Source organism: Fusarium verticillioides, chromosome 10 (genome assembly GCF_000149555.1).
Source record: "Fusarium verticillioides 7600 chromosome 10, whole genome shotgun sequence".
NCBI classification, from domain to species: domain Eukaryota; kingdom Fungi; phylum Ascomycota; class Sordariomycetes; order Hypocreales; family Nectriaceae; genus Fusarium; species Fusarium verticillioides.
This window is the reverse complement of record NC_031684.1, coordinates 1,427,167-1,439,554: the sequence shown is the minus strand read 5'-3', so window position 1 is coordinate 1,439,554 and position 12,388 is coordinate 1,427,167. Positions and strand designations below refer to the sequence as shown.

Genomic DNA, 12,388 nt, shown 5'->3' with positions numbered 1-12,388 from the left:
GCCGCTATGATATCTCCCTGTCACCTAAAGAATTGTGCACCGATGTTCTCTCTCCCGGATTAACTCCTGCTGCAGGGCTTCATATTCTCCATCACTATACTCAGAATCGGAATATTCAGAGTCCGATTTGCCCATGATAGATGAGTCATCACTGTAGCCTGAATCACTAAAGTCATCAACAGCAGACTCTTCATAGGAATTGCCGCTGCAAATGGTCAGTTACAGGTCATGCAATGGGAAGGGAATACTGACCTGACTAGCCCTGCCATGACTCTCCAGTCTGATGGAAGGTTCTCTTTGACACCGACAGCTTGCGCAGACCGACGTAAATCTCTCCAGAATTTGTCCATACTTGGCCTTGTGAAGGAGCTCCATGATGCGACATCCTGTGATATAAGTCAGTGCCTGTAAGAGCACCTGGACGAAGAGCTGAGTCGGAAGCTTACCATATTTGTGCACATGTGGATTAAAGCGACAACAAAGGATATCCACCTCTTCGTCTTGACAGGGCCTCTCAAGCCTGGCCCTCCTCGAAATTCGATGCTACCAGAGCCACTCCCATAGGTGTTGTCGAAGTTCCAGAGAACATATCTCTCCTGCTTCGGCTCTGGGCCAGATTGCATAAGATCTCTGATGTCTTCTTCGTCAAAATCATCGTCGAGGGTGTCCCATAATTCTCTGAGTGCTGCTTCTTCGTGATAGCTTGACATGAGGTCATACAATGGTCCAGAACGCAGCGTGTTAGGTCTGCAGTACTTGTTGTTCTGTCGATGGTATGGAAGCAGGCGAATAACCAGTGGTTCATAGTAGACGATGCCAAAAGCAATGTTGCGAAGCTGGTCCAGGTCAAATTCCATGTCTGGTGATGGTGATACATGAACATGGCTTCCGCAGGCGATGGATGACTCTGGCATGTGGAATACACGATCCCAAGAGTTCCAGAAGGTGTCCACCTCGTTCTCCCATGTGTAGTCAGTAGAGAATATAGGCGAGACAGCCTCTAGCGGAACTATGAGCAGGATCAAATATTAGTTGACCATCACAACAAGGATTTGAGATACGCACTACACGGATGCTCAGGATCTCCCAATGATCCATCTTTTGTAATCCACCACTTATCGTAGTGTTCTGGACGTTTTCGGTATCGCTGGTTCAGCTTGTCTGCTTCTGCTTCGGCGCCATCATATCTCAATGATGTTGCCAGCTCTTCATAGTAAACAGCGCGTAACAGAGGGTGTCGCACTCGCTTGGGTTCTGCAATGAGCTCCAATTCGACCCCAAAGTTGTAAGAGCCAAAGGAAGACATGGTGGCTCACGTGGATCAAGTGGAAGATGACTGAGTCGCCCATCACAAGCAATTGGGGAAGCCATGTTCATAATCAAGATATCAGTACCAACATCAAAGGTTGGATGAGGCAATCAAAATGGATCAGTACTTGCACTCGCAAGTCAGCTTATGGGTTGTTGTGTCTATGTTCAAGTACATAATCAGGCTCGCACTGTTTAAGAGGGTTGCATCACCCATCCATCGTCCCAGTTTGTTTGAGCCTTGTATTACCACACTTTTATGATTGCAAACGCCCGCATAACGAGGCACTGATCTGATAAGAAGCGGCGTTTTATTTATGTAGCAGCTGAGCACCCTCTCGCTCCAAATTTGGAACTTTATGCAGTCTTGGACGTGGCTTTGACTGCTGGACGCGCAGATAAGAATTACAAACGCGAAGACGCAAGTATCGCAACCGTCATGTAAGGTTACGTGACAGCGAGCGTGACCAAGGAAATTAATCAGCTCATTTAGAAAGTCGCCATAAATTGCCTCGCTCGTCGCAGCCTAACGCATGTAAACTATTGACCATTAATTGTCAGGTTCCAACGAAAGTGCTTCCGCCCAACTCGCATAGAATCCCGGACCCTCACTCGCCCAATCATTGGGTATCAGCACCGAGAACAACTCGACCAGGGTTGTGTTGCGTACATGCACAATCAAGCCATGCCGGACCTACCGGCTCAGCTCTACTTCGCCTACGGCAGTAACCTTTGGCTGCAGCAAATGGCCAGCCGCTGCCCCGAAAGCTACTACGTTGGCAGGGCGGTTCTGATGGATCACCGATGGCAGATCAACAGTCGAGGCTTCGCGAATGTGATTCCTTGCAGCGGCTACAACGTGCACGGATTGGTCTACCAAGTTAGCGTCGACGATGAAGCTCGACTCGACAGGAACGAAGGCGTTCATTCCGGCGCTTACACCAAGTCATATCATAGCGTTGTGCTACATGAAGCGGTTGAAGACCTCCAACTTCCAACGCGATACCTTGTCCAAGATGGTGGGCTAGATAAGGCTGTCAACGCGGTGCGGTCAGGATCGCGATCCCATGAGCCTGAACAACAAGGCAGAATCAGAAGCAACGTGCTGGTTTATCTCAGCAGTCGTCACTCTCAGTGGGGTACCGCACGGGATGAATACATCGACCGCATGAACAGTGGCATAAGGGATGCTGTTACTTTGGGTATCCCCAGTGACTTCTTCGAGAACACGGTTCGGCCGTCCATTCCACTGAGGTCAGCCTCAAGAAGGTCTCAAAGAGAAAACCAGAGAAGGAGACAAACGCGTCAGAGTGGCCATCACAGAGGCCTTTCAGATCCCGAAGAGCCTCGTCGAAGAAGGCGACGGAGCTCATCTCCACAGCACAGAACATGGGGCAGTGCTTTTCAGCGCCAAGGCTCAACCTTGGGACGAAGTGTAAGCACTTCGCAAAGGTTTTCAAGGCCATTTTCACAATCAACCTCTTGGACGTGGGGGTGGCCATGAAGCTGTCCGGTGTCAGGCTCACCGTATTCACTTCAGCCCACCGGAACTTGTGATTTATCACGCATGTATATCCAAATAATACATTATTTCAAGCTCCCTGCCTCTGTAATTGTAAATGTTGACAAGTTGTTCGGCCGCATGCAAGCCAGATCTTCAGGCTGAGTCACGGTTGATGCAACCGTCTTGTGAATGTGCAATGATCTCATTTAGGTTTCTTTGGTGGGTATAGGGACACATGCTTGAAGATTAGCCTCATCAAAAGCAAACAGGCAAGGTGTTGATGTCGCATTTTCAGCATATGAGTCACTGTGACTCCGGTCTCCTGAGCCTCATATGTCTTAAACACCTTCCAATACCGGTCACTGATAGCTGCTAAAGATGCGATCCTGACTGGCTCCGAGCTCGAAAGCTGAAAGGACTCAACCAAATCGGGCGCGTCAAACCGCGTATCACTTCAACTATACGAGCAGTTGTCCGAAACCATGGTAGCTCAAAACGGTGTAGCCTGCATGATAAGGCTGCCCCTTATTGAATCCCTCAGGGGTCTTACGGACGCAATCTCTTGGCTTGTACACTGCCCATGTCGACAAGAAGCAGCCAATTCAGCCAATTTGGAGTCTTACTGCTTCATGAAGCGACGTTACAAACTTAGTTGTCTATAAGCTATAAGCTATTTTACGCAAAGTTTAAGTCACGGTATCGCGAGTTGGCAAAGTCTCATGAACTCGAGGTAACGAATTGACTGACACCCACTCCACAATAGACTCAAAACATGAAGAGTTACAATTGTGTCTCATCTCTGGGATTCATTCAAGACCTTCCAGTCTTCTGGCAAAGAGTCTCTCAAAGCGAGCTGACTGGCGGCTTTCTTGATCATATTGTACAGACCCTCCGGTGTCCATGACTCTAGAGTCGAAATATTGGGATTCGCGATGTTATTCTTCATTAAGTCAGTGGTGAAAAAGCGCTAGAAACAATTGATGGAACGTACCATGCTGAGTAGAGCTTGGATCAAGGCAATTGTGAAAGCAATCCATCGTTTGGTTCTGATCTCTCCCCTGAGGCACCTCCCGCCTCTAAACTCGATGGTTCCAGAGCTCCCGGGGACGATGTTGTCGAAATTCCACAGAACGTACCTATCGTTCTGCATGATATTCTTCAAGGCCGTTGTGCTATTTGCACTCTTGATCAACTCCGCTACAGCGTTGTAGTTGCCATTGCAACGCATCAGCTGTGTCGAGTTCAGAGTATTCTGCTTGCAGTATCGGTTGTTGGCTCGTTCACGCATGAGGAGCTTGAGAATGAAACCCTCGTAATAGACAACGCCGAATGCGATCTTCTTGAATTGCGGAAGAGAGAAGGTTTGATTGAGACCTTTGGAAACATGAATATGACTTCCACAAAGAAGTGATCGATCGGGCATGTGGAAGACAACACGCATTGCGGTCCAGAAGACATCGATTTCATTTTCCCAGTTTGCCCTTAGGCTGAGGACCGGGGACACAGCCTCCATTGGTACTGAACTCCGTTAACATGGACTCAGGTGAGAACAGAAAAGTCTTCTTACTCTTGTCGATATGGGACCCAAGAGACCCGTCCTTGGTGATCCACCATTTGTCGTAGTGTTCCGGTCTTTTGGTGTAGCCTTGTTGCAGATCGTCTGCCTTGGCCTTTAGACCTCGCTTTCGCAAAGACGCGGCCAGTTTGCCATAGTACAAAGCATGCTTGGAGCTAAGTGGTGTCCGAACCTTGTGAGGTCCGACAATGACTTCAATCTCGATACCGAAATGATAATCAGCCATGACTAGATGAGATGAGAAGGACGAATCTGGAGACTATCGACAAATGCTATGCGCTGGCTGCCATCGTCGTCCGCTTCATGGCTAGATATTTGACATTTCACCTTCCTCCAGCAAGACTCAGCCGCCGCCTCCCCCCCGGCCGGTTAGATACGTTGACCGTAGGCATACTCTCTAATGCTTACAGCGTCTACATCCATCGTAATTGATGGTGGGCTGCCCTGGGGGTCCAGAATTCCCTTTTCCATCACGATGCATTAAGAATAGAAATGACACAAAGTGCAATTTCACATGGGAGTCAGACGAAAAGACAGGGTAACACGGAACGCCAATTCACCAAGCTTGATTGGTAACAACCATCAGACCGATTATGCAGTCATCATCACCAAGTCGTATCATTAATCAGCCGCTGGCCCAGGAATGCATAAAGTGCAGGAATTTTTGATGTGTTCTAGAGGAACTTTGAAATGGGTTCTGTATTGCAAGAGTCTCATGGGTGTCATTGAAGGATTGAAATGGCATGGGGTGGCGACGGTTTAGGCCAGCTGCATATGGACGAGTCCTGTATCTTGATGTTCACAGTCTAAATTATACAGTGGTTGGAATGCAGCCTGATTGAGGCTCTGTTTCCCTTATCAAGCTGTGAATTCATGCGACCAGTCTGCCCCGCCATCCCATTTCCCAGACTCTCCCTCATCTCTCGTATTCCAGCCTTTCGTCTCCAAGCAACTTTTCTTTTTAGTGTCTACAGCTGAGAGCAATGTATCCCTTCAATCCGTCGGGTCCAACTTACGAGCAGTCTGTCACAGTTGACGCGCCCGGGTCAAGGATGATCAAAGCAGCCAGCACTCTGTACTTCGCCTACGGGAGCAACTTGCATCTCGCGCAAATGGCCCATCGCTGTCCCGGAAGCGTTTTCAAAGGAAAGGCCACTCTCGAGTCTTATCGCTGGCAGATCAATGAGCGTGGAGTCGCAAACGTCGTTGAATCTGGAAGCGAGCACTCAGTCGAGGGCCTTCTCTACATGATTGGTCCCAAAGATGAAAGGGCCCTGGATCGCAACGAAGGCGTGTCAAAAGGTTTCTACCAGAAGTATCTCATGAGAGTTTCTTTTGAATTACATCCACAATACGGGAACTTCAAGACTGGTCGTTTAGCCCATCTACTTGAGCAGCGCCGGGACTCGATGAGCGGAGATGGGACTCATTTCCCCAACAATGCCAATCGCAAAGTGAGATTCAATGCACCACCTCACATTGATCCTGTGTCCTACATGGATAGCGAGGAGCGCTCAGGACGCCATGCACGCACTGAACAAGTCAAAGCATTGGTGTATGTTAGCGAGGACTACACTACCGATGGCGCCATCAGAGAGGAGTACATCGCAAGGATGCAAAACGCCGTCAACGATGCAGTATCTCTTGGGGTCTCTAAATCATTTGCCAACAAATATATCGTCCCATTTCTCGACTCCGAGCAAATTTGGCACCTGTCCGAGAGAAAGTCTACAGAAATACATCACGAAAAGCCCCGTAAGCTGCTGGAACTGGAAGCTGAGCCAGAAGCTCAGGCTATCGTCAATGAAGAGCCAAAGGAAGAACTTCTTAGCGATAAGCCTCCAGTAGAGAGCAACGCGGCGGACGTCTCAGGTTCGGCAACTGATGAAAAGTCGAGTGACGTGGATATGGACGAAGAAACGAACCAAGAAGGTAAGATCAACCATAATCGCATGTTTGACGCTTTCGTTGCCCTTGTTTTCGCCGCATGTCTGGGGTATCTGACTTTGTGGTAGCGTCAACGAGTGAGCCTGTAGTCAAACAGGATGATCTGTCTGGGTATATCGATCTATCGAAGCTCAGAACAAAGAACCGTGACGGAGATGATGGCTCCGGCATGTTCCCCACTGATTTGTTGGAAGCTGTTGACAAGGTCAACCATTCCACCATCGATGGCAGTGGGAAGAACATATATGTTGTTATTGTCAGACAGAAGGGTACAGAGGCTAACTCTGGCTTCAGCGTCTCCTCAGCGTCCAAGGGGATTCAAGCGGCTAATGAGCTTGCTATGAAAGAGTTCAAAGAGTTATGTTCGCTGAACGCAAAGCCAGTGGTGGAAGTAGAAGAGCCGGATGTCGTGGTTGTCAAAGAGGGCTCTCCCGGTGATTTGACCTGGAAGCTAGAAGAAGACGCTTATCTTCATCTCAGCAGTGCAAGACCTGGAGAGGAGCCTTGGCTGATGGTATGGGTGGAGTCAAAACAGCTGCTGGAGTGTCGTTAGATATCGCGAGAATGGAGCATTAGTATCAACACTCAAGCTTCAGGTCAATACCTTAATCGAGCAAGCAAGCTAGAATCTGGTTCTTGGTAGTAGTATTCCTTGCCTCCCATTGATACGTGTGGACCTCGGGTATTGCCTGCAAGGCTCCTTAAGACATACATTGCGATGCTAGCGGCTTACCGTGGGAGTAAGAAACTCTCTTCTGGACTCGGTGTATGAATTAGTCTGATGGCCCAGTAAACATTACTCGACTCTCACCTCAATCTCACAATGCTTAGAACATAAGTCCTACGTTTTCGTGGAGGGCGTGCGAGTGACTCTAAGCAGTTTAGTGCATTGGTACAGCCAACCGGAGCGCATGGATTGGCCAAAACCCCACCATCTCGTGAAGCGCGAGCAGACGAGGTGATCATTCCCAAAAACCGTCTTTGACCATTCCATGATCTCTTTGTTCTACCGCAGCCTTGTTACTGCCGAACGCACGGCCTAATCGACTCGCAAAAATGACAAACCATAGCCTGTCAGGCCACATCACCAAGTTCCGGGTATCCCAAACTCCACGGATCAAGCGGAACAGGCCCGCAGTATCTTGCTCAACGTGCCGTGCGCGCAAGCAAAAGTGTGACAGACAACAACCATGTGGTCCATGTTTGAAGCGTGGTGTTCAGGACTCATGTCACCTAGAATCGACTGCGCGACAACCGACTGCTTCGCTGGCCAATCGTGCCGATAGTCGAGTCCAGAATGAGCTTAGGCAGATGCAGAGCCTTCTCCAGGGTCTCCTCAGCCAGCCTAACCAGGACCAAGCGGCTGCATCCTGCGATGAACTAGCCGCGGGTGTGAATCGCATTCGGCAGGCTATCGATGACAAGGCTGTTACTGCTCTGCAAGTGGACCGACTCCCAGACATCGTGTTTGGATCTCTCGCCAAAGCTGCCCCAGAAGATGTTCTGGCGGCTTTGCCATCCCGCCAGGATTCTGACAAGATAGTCTCGACATACCTCAACGCGAGGCATATTGCTGTACCATTCATTCATATCCACCAATTCCGCAGACAGTACGAAGCCTTTTGGAACAACCCTGAATCTGTAAACCTGCTGTGGGAAAGCATCCTATTCTCAGTCCTCGCAGTTGGTACCATCATATCTGATGACAGGAGAAATCATCACCAGTCTTCGGCATTTATCTCCATGTCAGCACGATGTCTTGTATCCGGACAGTACAGCACAACAACTGAGTTCTCAGTTGAAGCCTTGGCTATGCATCTTCATGCACGATGTTTCCATCAAGGGGACAAGCAGATCTCTCTCTCCCAACTTCATGCGTTGGCCGTTCGCATCGCGCAACAGCGGGGCTATCATGTGGATGGAGACGACTTCTTACAGGCTCTGAAGCCTTTCCAAGTTGAAATGAGACGGCGCGTCTGGTATTATCTCCAATACTACGACATCTTACTCTCTCTTGAGCATGGACTACCGCCATTGATGCACGAAGATACATACTCTATCAGTCATCCGACAGACGTGACTGATGATGAGTTTGATGAGGACTCGAAGGTTATCTTCTCTAGTCCAGCAACAGTAGCCCATGCTGCGCTGCCCTGCGTATACATGTCACATCTGTTGCCAATTCTGAGACGCATTATTTGCCACGCCCTTGGTTTCAAGACCTGCAACTATAAGGACGCCCTGTTTCTCAAAGCGCAGCTGGAGACATGGTACAGATCGATTCCACCCTGCTTCCGCGTGTATTCTGTCAAGGATACTTGCCTAACGACCACCACTTGCACCGCTTTGCAACGTGTGTTGTTTCAGCTCGTCTACAACACAGGAATTGCACTGATATATCGTCCGTTTCTTAATATTATGAGCCTTGAGAATAGATATTGCGAAACCGCGCTCGATGTGTCTCGCAAGAATGCACTAAGATCTATTGAAGTATATATAGAGGTTGATCAGGAGATGCAGAGAGGGGGGGGGACTCTATGGCGATCCACAAGTAAAGGCTAACCTGCCCGTCAATGACTTCTTTATAACTATGATCATGGCACCACTTGAGTTTTTCGGTTGCCCCAACTTGCCGTAAGTCTGCCTTGAGGACATTAGTAGCCAAGACTGAAGTATTGCAGGCAAAGCCGAAAAGGCTATATCGTCCACACACTCGAAAAAGCAGCACATCTGTGGCCCAGGAGATCATGTGTCTCTTCATACGCCCTTGAAAGCTCGCGCCTGCTCCAGGTAATTCTGGCGGACATTCATTCGTCAACTTCGATTGAGCGTCCTATTTACCCACACGTCTCAGATTCAAACCAGGGAGGTGCCCTACTACAATGGTTTGAAACTTGGGAGTCGCGAAACGGTGATGTCTATGACTTCGACAACTTCACATGGAACATCGCTACAACGTCAGACTGGGTTTGTACACATATCCATTTGCAGACTTGCGCCACTGACGAGACCTAGGGCTCAGTGAACTTGTTGACTGGCTGTGAAGAATTTGGCAAATCGATCACAGAAGAGTCATTCATCGGCGTTTAGGTCTGTGCTACTCACTCACCTGTTCTGCGTGAATGGCGAGATGTAGTGGGGTGTCGGACTTGTCGGTTCTAACAGTTACCGTTTTGGGTAATTGTCATGTCCGACTTTAGATCCGACGCTGCGCCAAGACGCGCAACAGTTGATATTCACAAAGACAATGCTGTCATTGGGATTCCTTAGGGTTTCACACGCCTCGAAAAGGAAGCTGATTAATATCTGGGATGGGTATAAGAGCAGTTCCTGCCCCCCTCAACAACTGTTCTGCATCCAGCTGGGAACTCGTTCCACATTCCGACTCAACCATCTATCGTCAACACATCGTTAAGATGGGCGACCACGCTATTCCAGAGTTTTCAACCTCTCTTGTCCTCCCCGCATTCAACGAACCGTTAAAGCTCGAGAAGACTCCACTTCCCAAACCTGTCCCTCCCGGATCTGTCATTGTCCGTGTCCTTAGCACTCCCGTACGCCCTCATCAACGCGAAGGCTTCAAAGGAAACAGCTCTCTTTCCTTCAAGCCCCCCTATACCCCTGGAGACGGTGGTGTTGGTCGCGTCGTATCTGTCGGGCCCGATGCTGTCGCTCTAAAACCTGGTCAGCTTGTCTACATGAACAACTTCATCACGGCAAGAGATGATCCTAACACAAGAGTCCTGCTCGGTATTCATGACGGCGGTGGCCCAGAAGCTGACTTGAAGCTTTTCAATCTCTGGAAGGGCTTCTGGAGAGATTTCGCTGCTGTTGCCATGGAGAATGTCATCCCTCTGAATGAAGAGATTCTCGTCAATGAGATGGGTTACTCCTATGGAGACCTGAGCTACATCCAACGCCTCTCGGTAGCATACGGCGGTATCAGAGCAGCTAATCTTCAAGCCGGCGAGACTGTTATTGTTGCTCCAGCTACAGGTCACTTTTCGGGTGCTGTAGTCGAGTTGGCTGCCCAGATCGGCTGTCGCGTAATTGCCCTTTCACGCTCAGCCTCTAAGCTGAGGCCTCTCACGTCTCGATACCATCGTGTCACCGCCGTTGAGCTTACTGGTGATGAGAAGAAAGATACCGAGGCCATTGGCGCACTTGTGCCCGGAGGCGCTGATGCTTACATCGACGTTTCTCCGCCTGCAGCGACAGCTTCACATCAACACCTCAGTATTTCCATCAACTCGCTTGTGCCTTTCGGTCGTGTTGTCTTTCTGGGTATGATGTTCGATATCAAGATCAACTATGCCAGCCTCATGCTTCGCAACATCACGATAAAAGCGCAGTTCATGTACACGCGCCAGGAGTTGGTATCTTTGGTCAAAATGATTGAAACGGGAGTTATCAAACTGGGCAAGGAAGCTGGACATGAGATTGTAGAGAAGGGGTTTTCCATGGAAAAGTGGGAAAGGGCGGTCACAGTTGCAGAGACGGCTATGGCTTGGGGACAACAGGTTTTGCTCTATCCCTAGATGAAGACTATTCCTGGTTCGATAAGTAGCTTCCTATATCATCTAACATCCTATCGTTACTCTATTTCCAACCTATTCCGTGTATCTATCTTTCTCCAAGTAAGCCCAGACCTTCCATCACTCGTTGGCAACTCCGCCGTCACGAATGTGTATCGAAAACCCACTCGCGCTTTTCCCCTCCAACCCTGGCTTCAGATTCAAGGAGGGTATCTCATAGTCACCTCCATTTTGCGACCTATAAGCAATAGGCTTAATGGTTTCTAAATGCCTCAGCTTCTCACGAAGCGCCTCCGCTTCCTTCTCAAATCCAGCTTCATCCAGTCTATCAGTCTGATAAACGATGTGAGATGGAAGAACCTGAAACCCGGGATAGTATAGCACCCCATGATTGATAGGGAATAGTAAGTCGTCAATGGGACCCGCGATTCCACGTGTCGAGAAGTGCTCTTTTTGGCCCCCTGCAGTAACGACAAGCATTGCTCGCTTTCCCGCAAACACTCCCTCGCCATATCTGTCGCCGTAATGCTTATCGCTATGCTCACCATATCCATAAGCGAAACCCATAGAAAACACTCTTTCGACCCAGCCCTTCAGAATGGCGGGCATGGTATACCACCAGAGGGGAAAGTGAAATAGGACGACATCGGCCCAGAGTAGCTTTTCTTGTTCGGCTTTGACGTCCTTGGTGAGGTTCCCTGATGTGTATGAGTCCCTTGATGCGTAAGCAACCTTGAGACGGGCATCGGTCGCTAGATCAGGAAAGTCTGCGCGATCAATCTCGGCTTTCCATTTCATCGAGTACAGGTCTGAGGTCTTGACTTGGTGACCTTGAGCTTTGAGCTCGTTGACAGAGACTTGGAAAAGAGAGCCATTGAACGATTGGGGCTCAGGATGAGCAAGGATGACGAGAACCTTCATACTGATAACAAGAGGTGCTGATTAGCGCTTAGTATTCCGCATCGTCTTTGTCTTTCAGTACTTATATACACCCGACTTGCTCCACTATTGTCGAAAGACCTTCCGCCAAGAAAGCTATCATGACACGATCGGATCAAAATGAGCCCGATTGAATTGATTTCAGCCTATCATGGCTCAGACGGGCCAACTTCACACCCGACAGCCTATGGGTAATCAGCTAAAGATCGATCATGGTCGTGGCTAGTGGACACTCAGTCATGGGCAGTGGGCTGGAAGTCCGTGTGTCTTCTTTCTGAATTTTGTCCGTTCTTCGTCCGAGACCCCGAGATAACGTTTCGTGACCCCACGAAACAAGACTCCACAACGAATCAAATTGTAGGGTTGAAGTTTCACCTAACGTTAGTTGATGATTATAAATGAATCATTTTTTATCATTTTCGCATCGGGGGTCGCCCAATGTTCGACCATGAACATGGATTGTAGCTGAAAGCATGTCTCAGTCTACGTTTGGTCCTTAAAGGACTAATAAAGCTAAGACAGAACACACAGGTAGCAGGACGCTTGATTTCATAGCTCTTAAGCCACAACTAATCTTAT

General features: G+C 49.0%; 7 protein-coding genes across 7 annotated transcripts; 4 read left to right on the top strand and 3 right to left on the bottom strand.

The window, feature by feature from the left end:
* Nucleotides 1-24: 24 nt before the first annotated feature.
* On the bottom strand, nucleotides 25-1,306 carry FVEG_08598 (hypothetical protein; the record flags this gene model as incomplete). Its single annotated transcript, XM_018897486.1, has 4 exons — nucleotides 25-205; nucleotides 253-386; nucleotides 447-1,009; nucleotides 1,066-1,306. The coding sequence occupies 4 exons, from the start codon at nucleotides 1,304-1,306 to the stop codon at nucleotides 25-27; spliced, it is 1,119 nt and encodes a 372-aa protein (XP_018755153.1).
* Nucleotides 1,307-1,993: 687 nt separating this feature from the next.
* FVEG_08599 (hypothetical protein) lies at nucleotides 1,994-2,747 on the top strand (the record flags this gene model as incomplete). Its single annotated transcript, XM_018897487.1, has 2 exons — nucleotides 1,994-2,562; nucleotides 2,618-2,747. 2 exons carry the CDS (start codon nucleotides 1,994-1,996, stop codon nucleotides 2,745-2,747), a joined length of 699 nt encoding a protein of 232 aa, XP_018755154.1.
* Nucleotides 2,748-3,605: 858 nt separating this feature from the next.
* Nucleotides 3,606-4,614, bottom strand: FVEG_08600 (hypothetical protein; the record flags this gene model as incomplete). The annotated part of the gene is made up of 3 exons (XM_018897488.1): nucleotides 3,606-3,752; nucleotides 3,804-4,330; nucleotides 4,380-4,614. 3 exons carry the CDS (start codon nucleotides 4,612-4,614, stop codon nucleotides 3,606-3,608), a joined length of 909 nt encoding a protein of 302 aa, XP_018755155.1.
* Nucleotides 4,615-5,371: 757 nt separating this feature from the next.
* Nucleotides 5,372-6,888, top strand: FVEG_08601 (hypothetical protein; the record flags this gene model as incomplete). The annotated part of the gene is made up of 2 exons (XM_018897489.1): nucleotides 5,372-6,320; nucleotides 6,404-6,888. 2 exons carry the CDS (start codon nucleotides 5,372-5,374, stop codon nucleotides 6,886-6,888), a joined length of 1,434 nt encoding a protein of 477 aa, XP_018755156.1.
* A 503-nt stretch (nucleotides 6,889-7,391) lies between these two features.
* On the top strand, nucleotides 7,392-8,897 carry FVEG_16370 (hypothetical protein; the record flags this gene model as incomplete). The annotated part of the gene is made up of 1 exon (XM_018905616.1): nucleotides 7,392-8,897. One exon carries the CDS (start codon nucleotides 7,392-7,394, stop codon nucleotides 8,895-8,897), a length of 1,506 nt encoding a protein of 501 aa, XP_018755157.1.
* An 854-nt stretch (nucleotides 8,898-9,751) lies between these two features.
* FVEG_16371 (hypothetical protein) lies at nucleotides 9,752-10,873 on the top strand (the record flags this gene model as incomplete). Its single annotated transcript, XM_018905617.1, has 1 exon — nucleotides 9,752-10,873. One exon carries the CDS (start codon nucleotides 9,752-9,754, stop codon nucleotides 10,871-10,873), a length of 1,122 nt encoding a protein of 373 aa, XP_018755158.1.
* On the bottom strand, nucleotides 10,837-11,855 carry FVEG_08603 (NAD(P)H dehydrogenase (quinone)). Its single transcript, XM_018897490.1, has one exon. The coding sequence runs from the start codon at nucleotides 11,789-11,791 to the stop codon at nucleotides 10,991-10,993; it is 801 nt and encodes a 266-aa protein (XP_018755159.1). The 5' UTR covers nucleotides 11,792-11,855; the 3' UTR covers nucleotides 10,837-10,990.
* Between the last annotated feature and the right edge of the window lie 533 nt (nucleotides 11,856-12,388).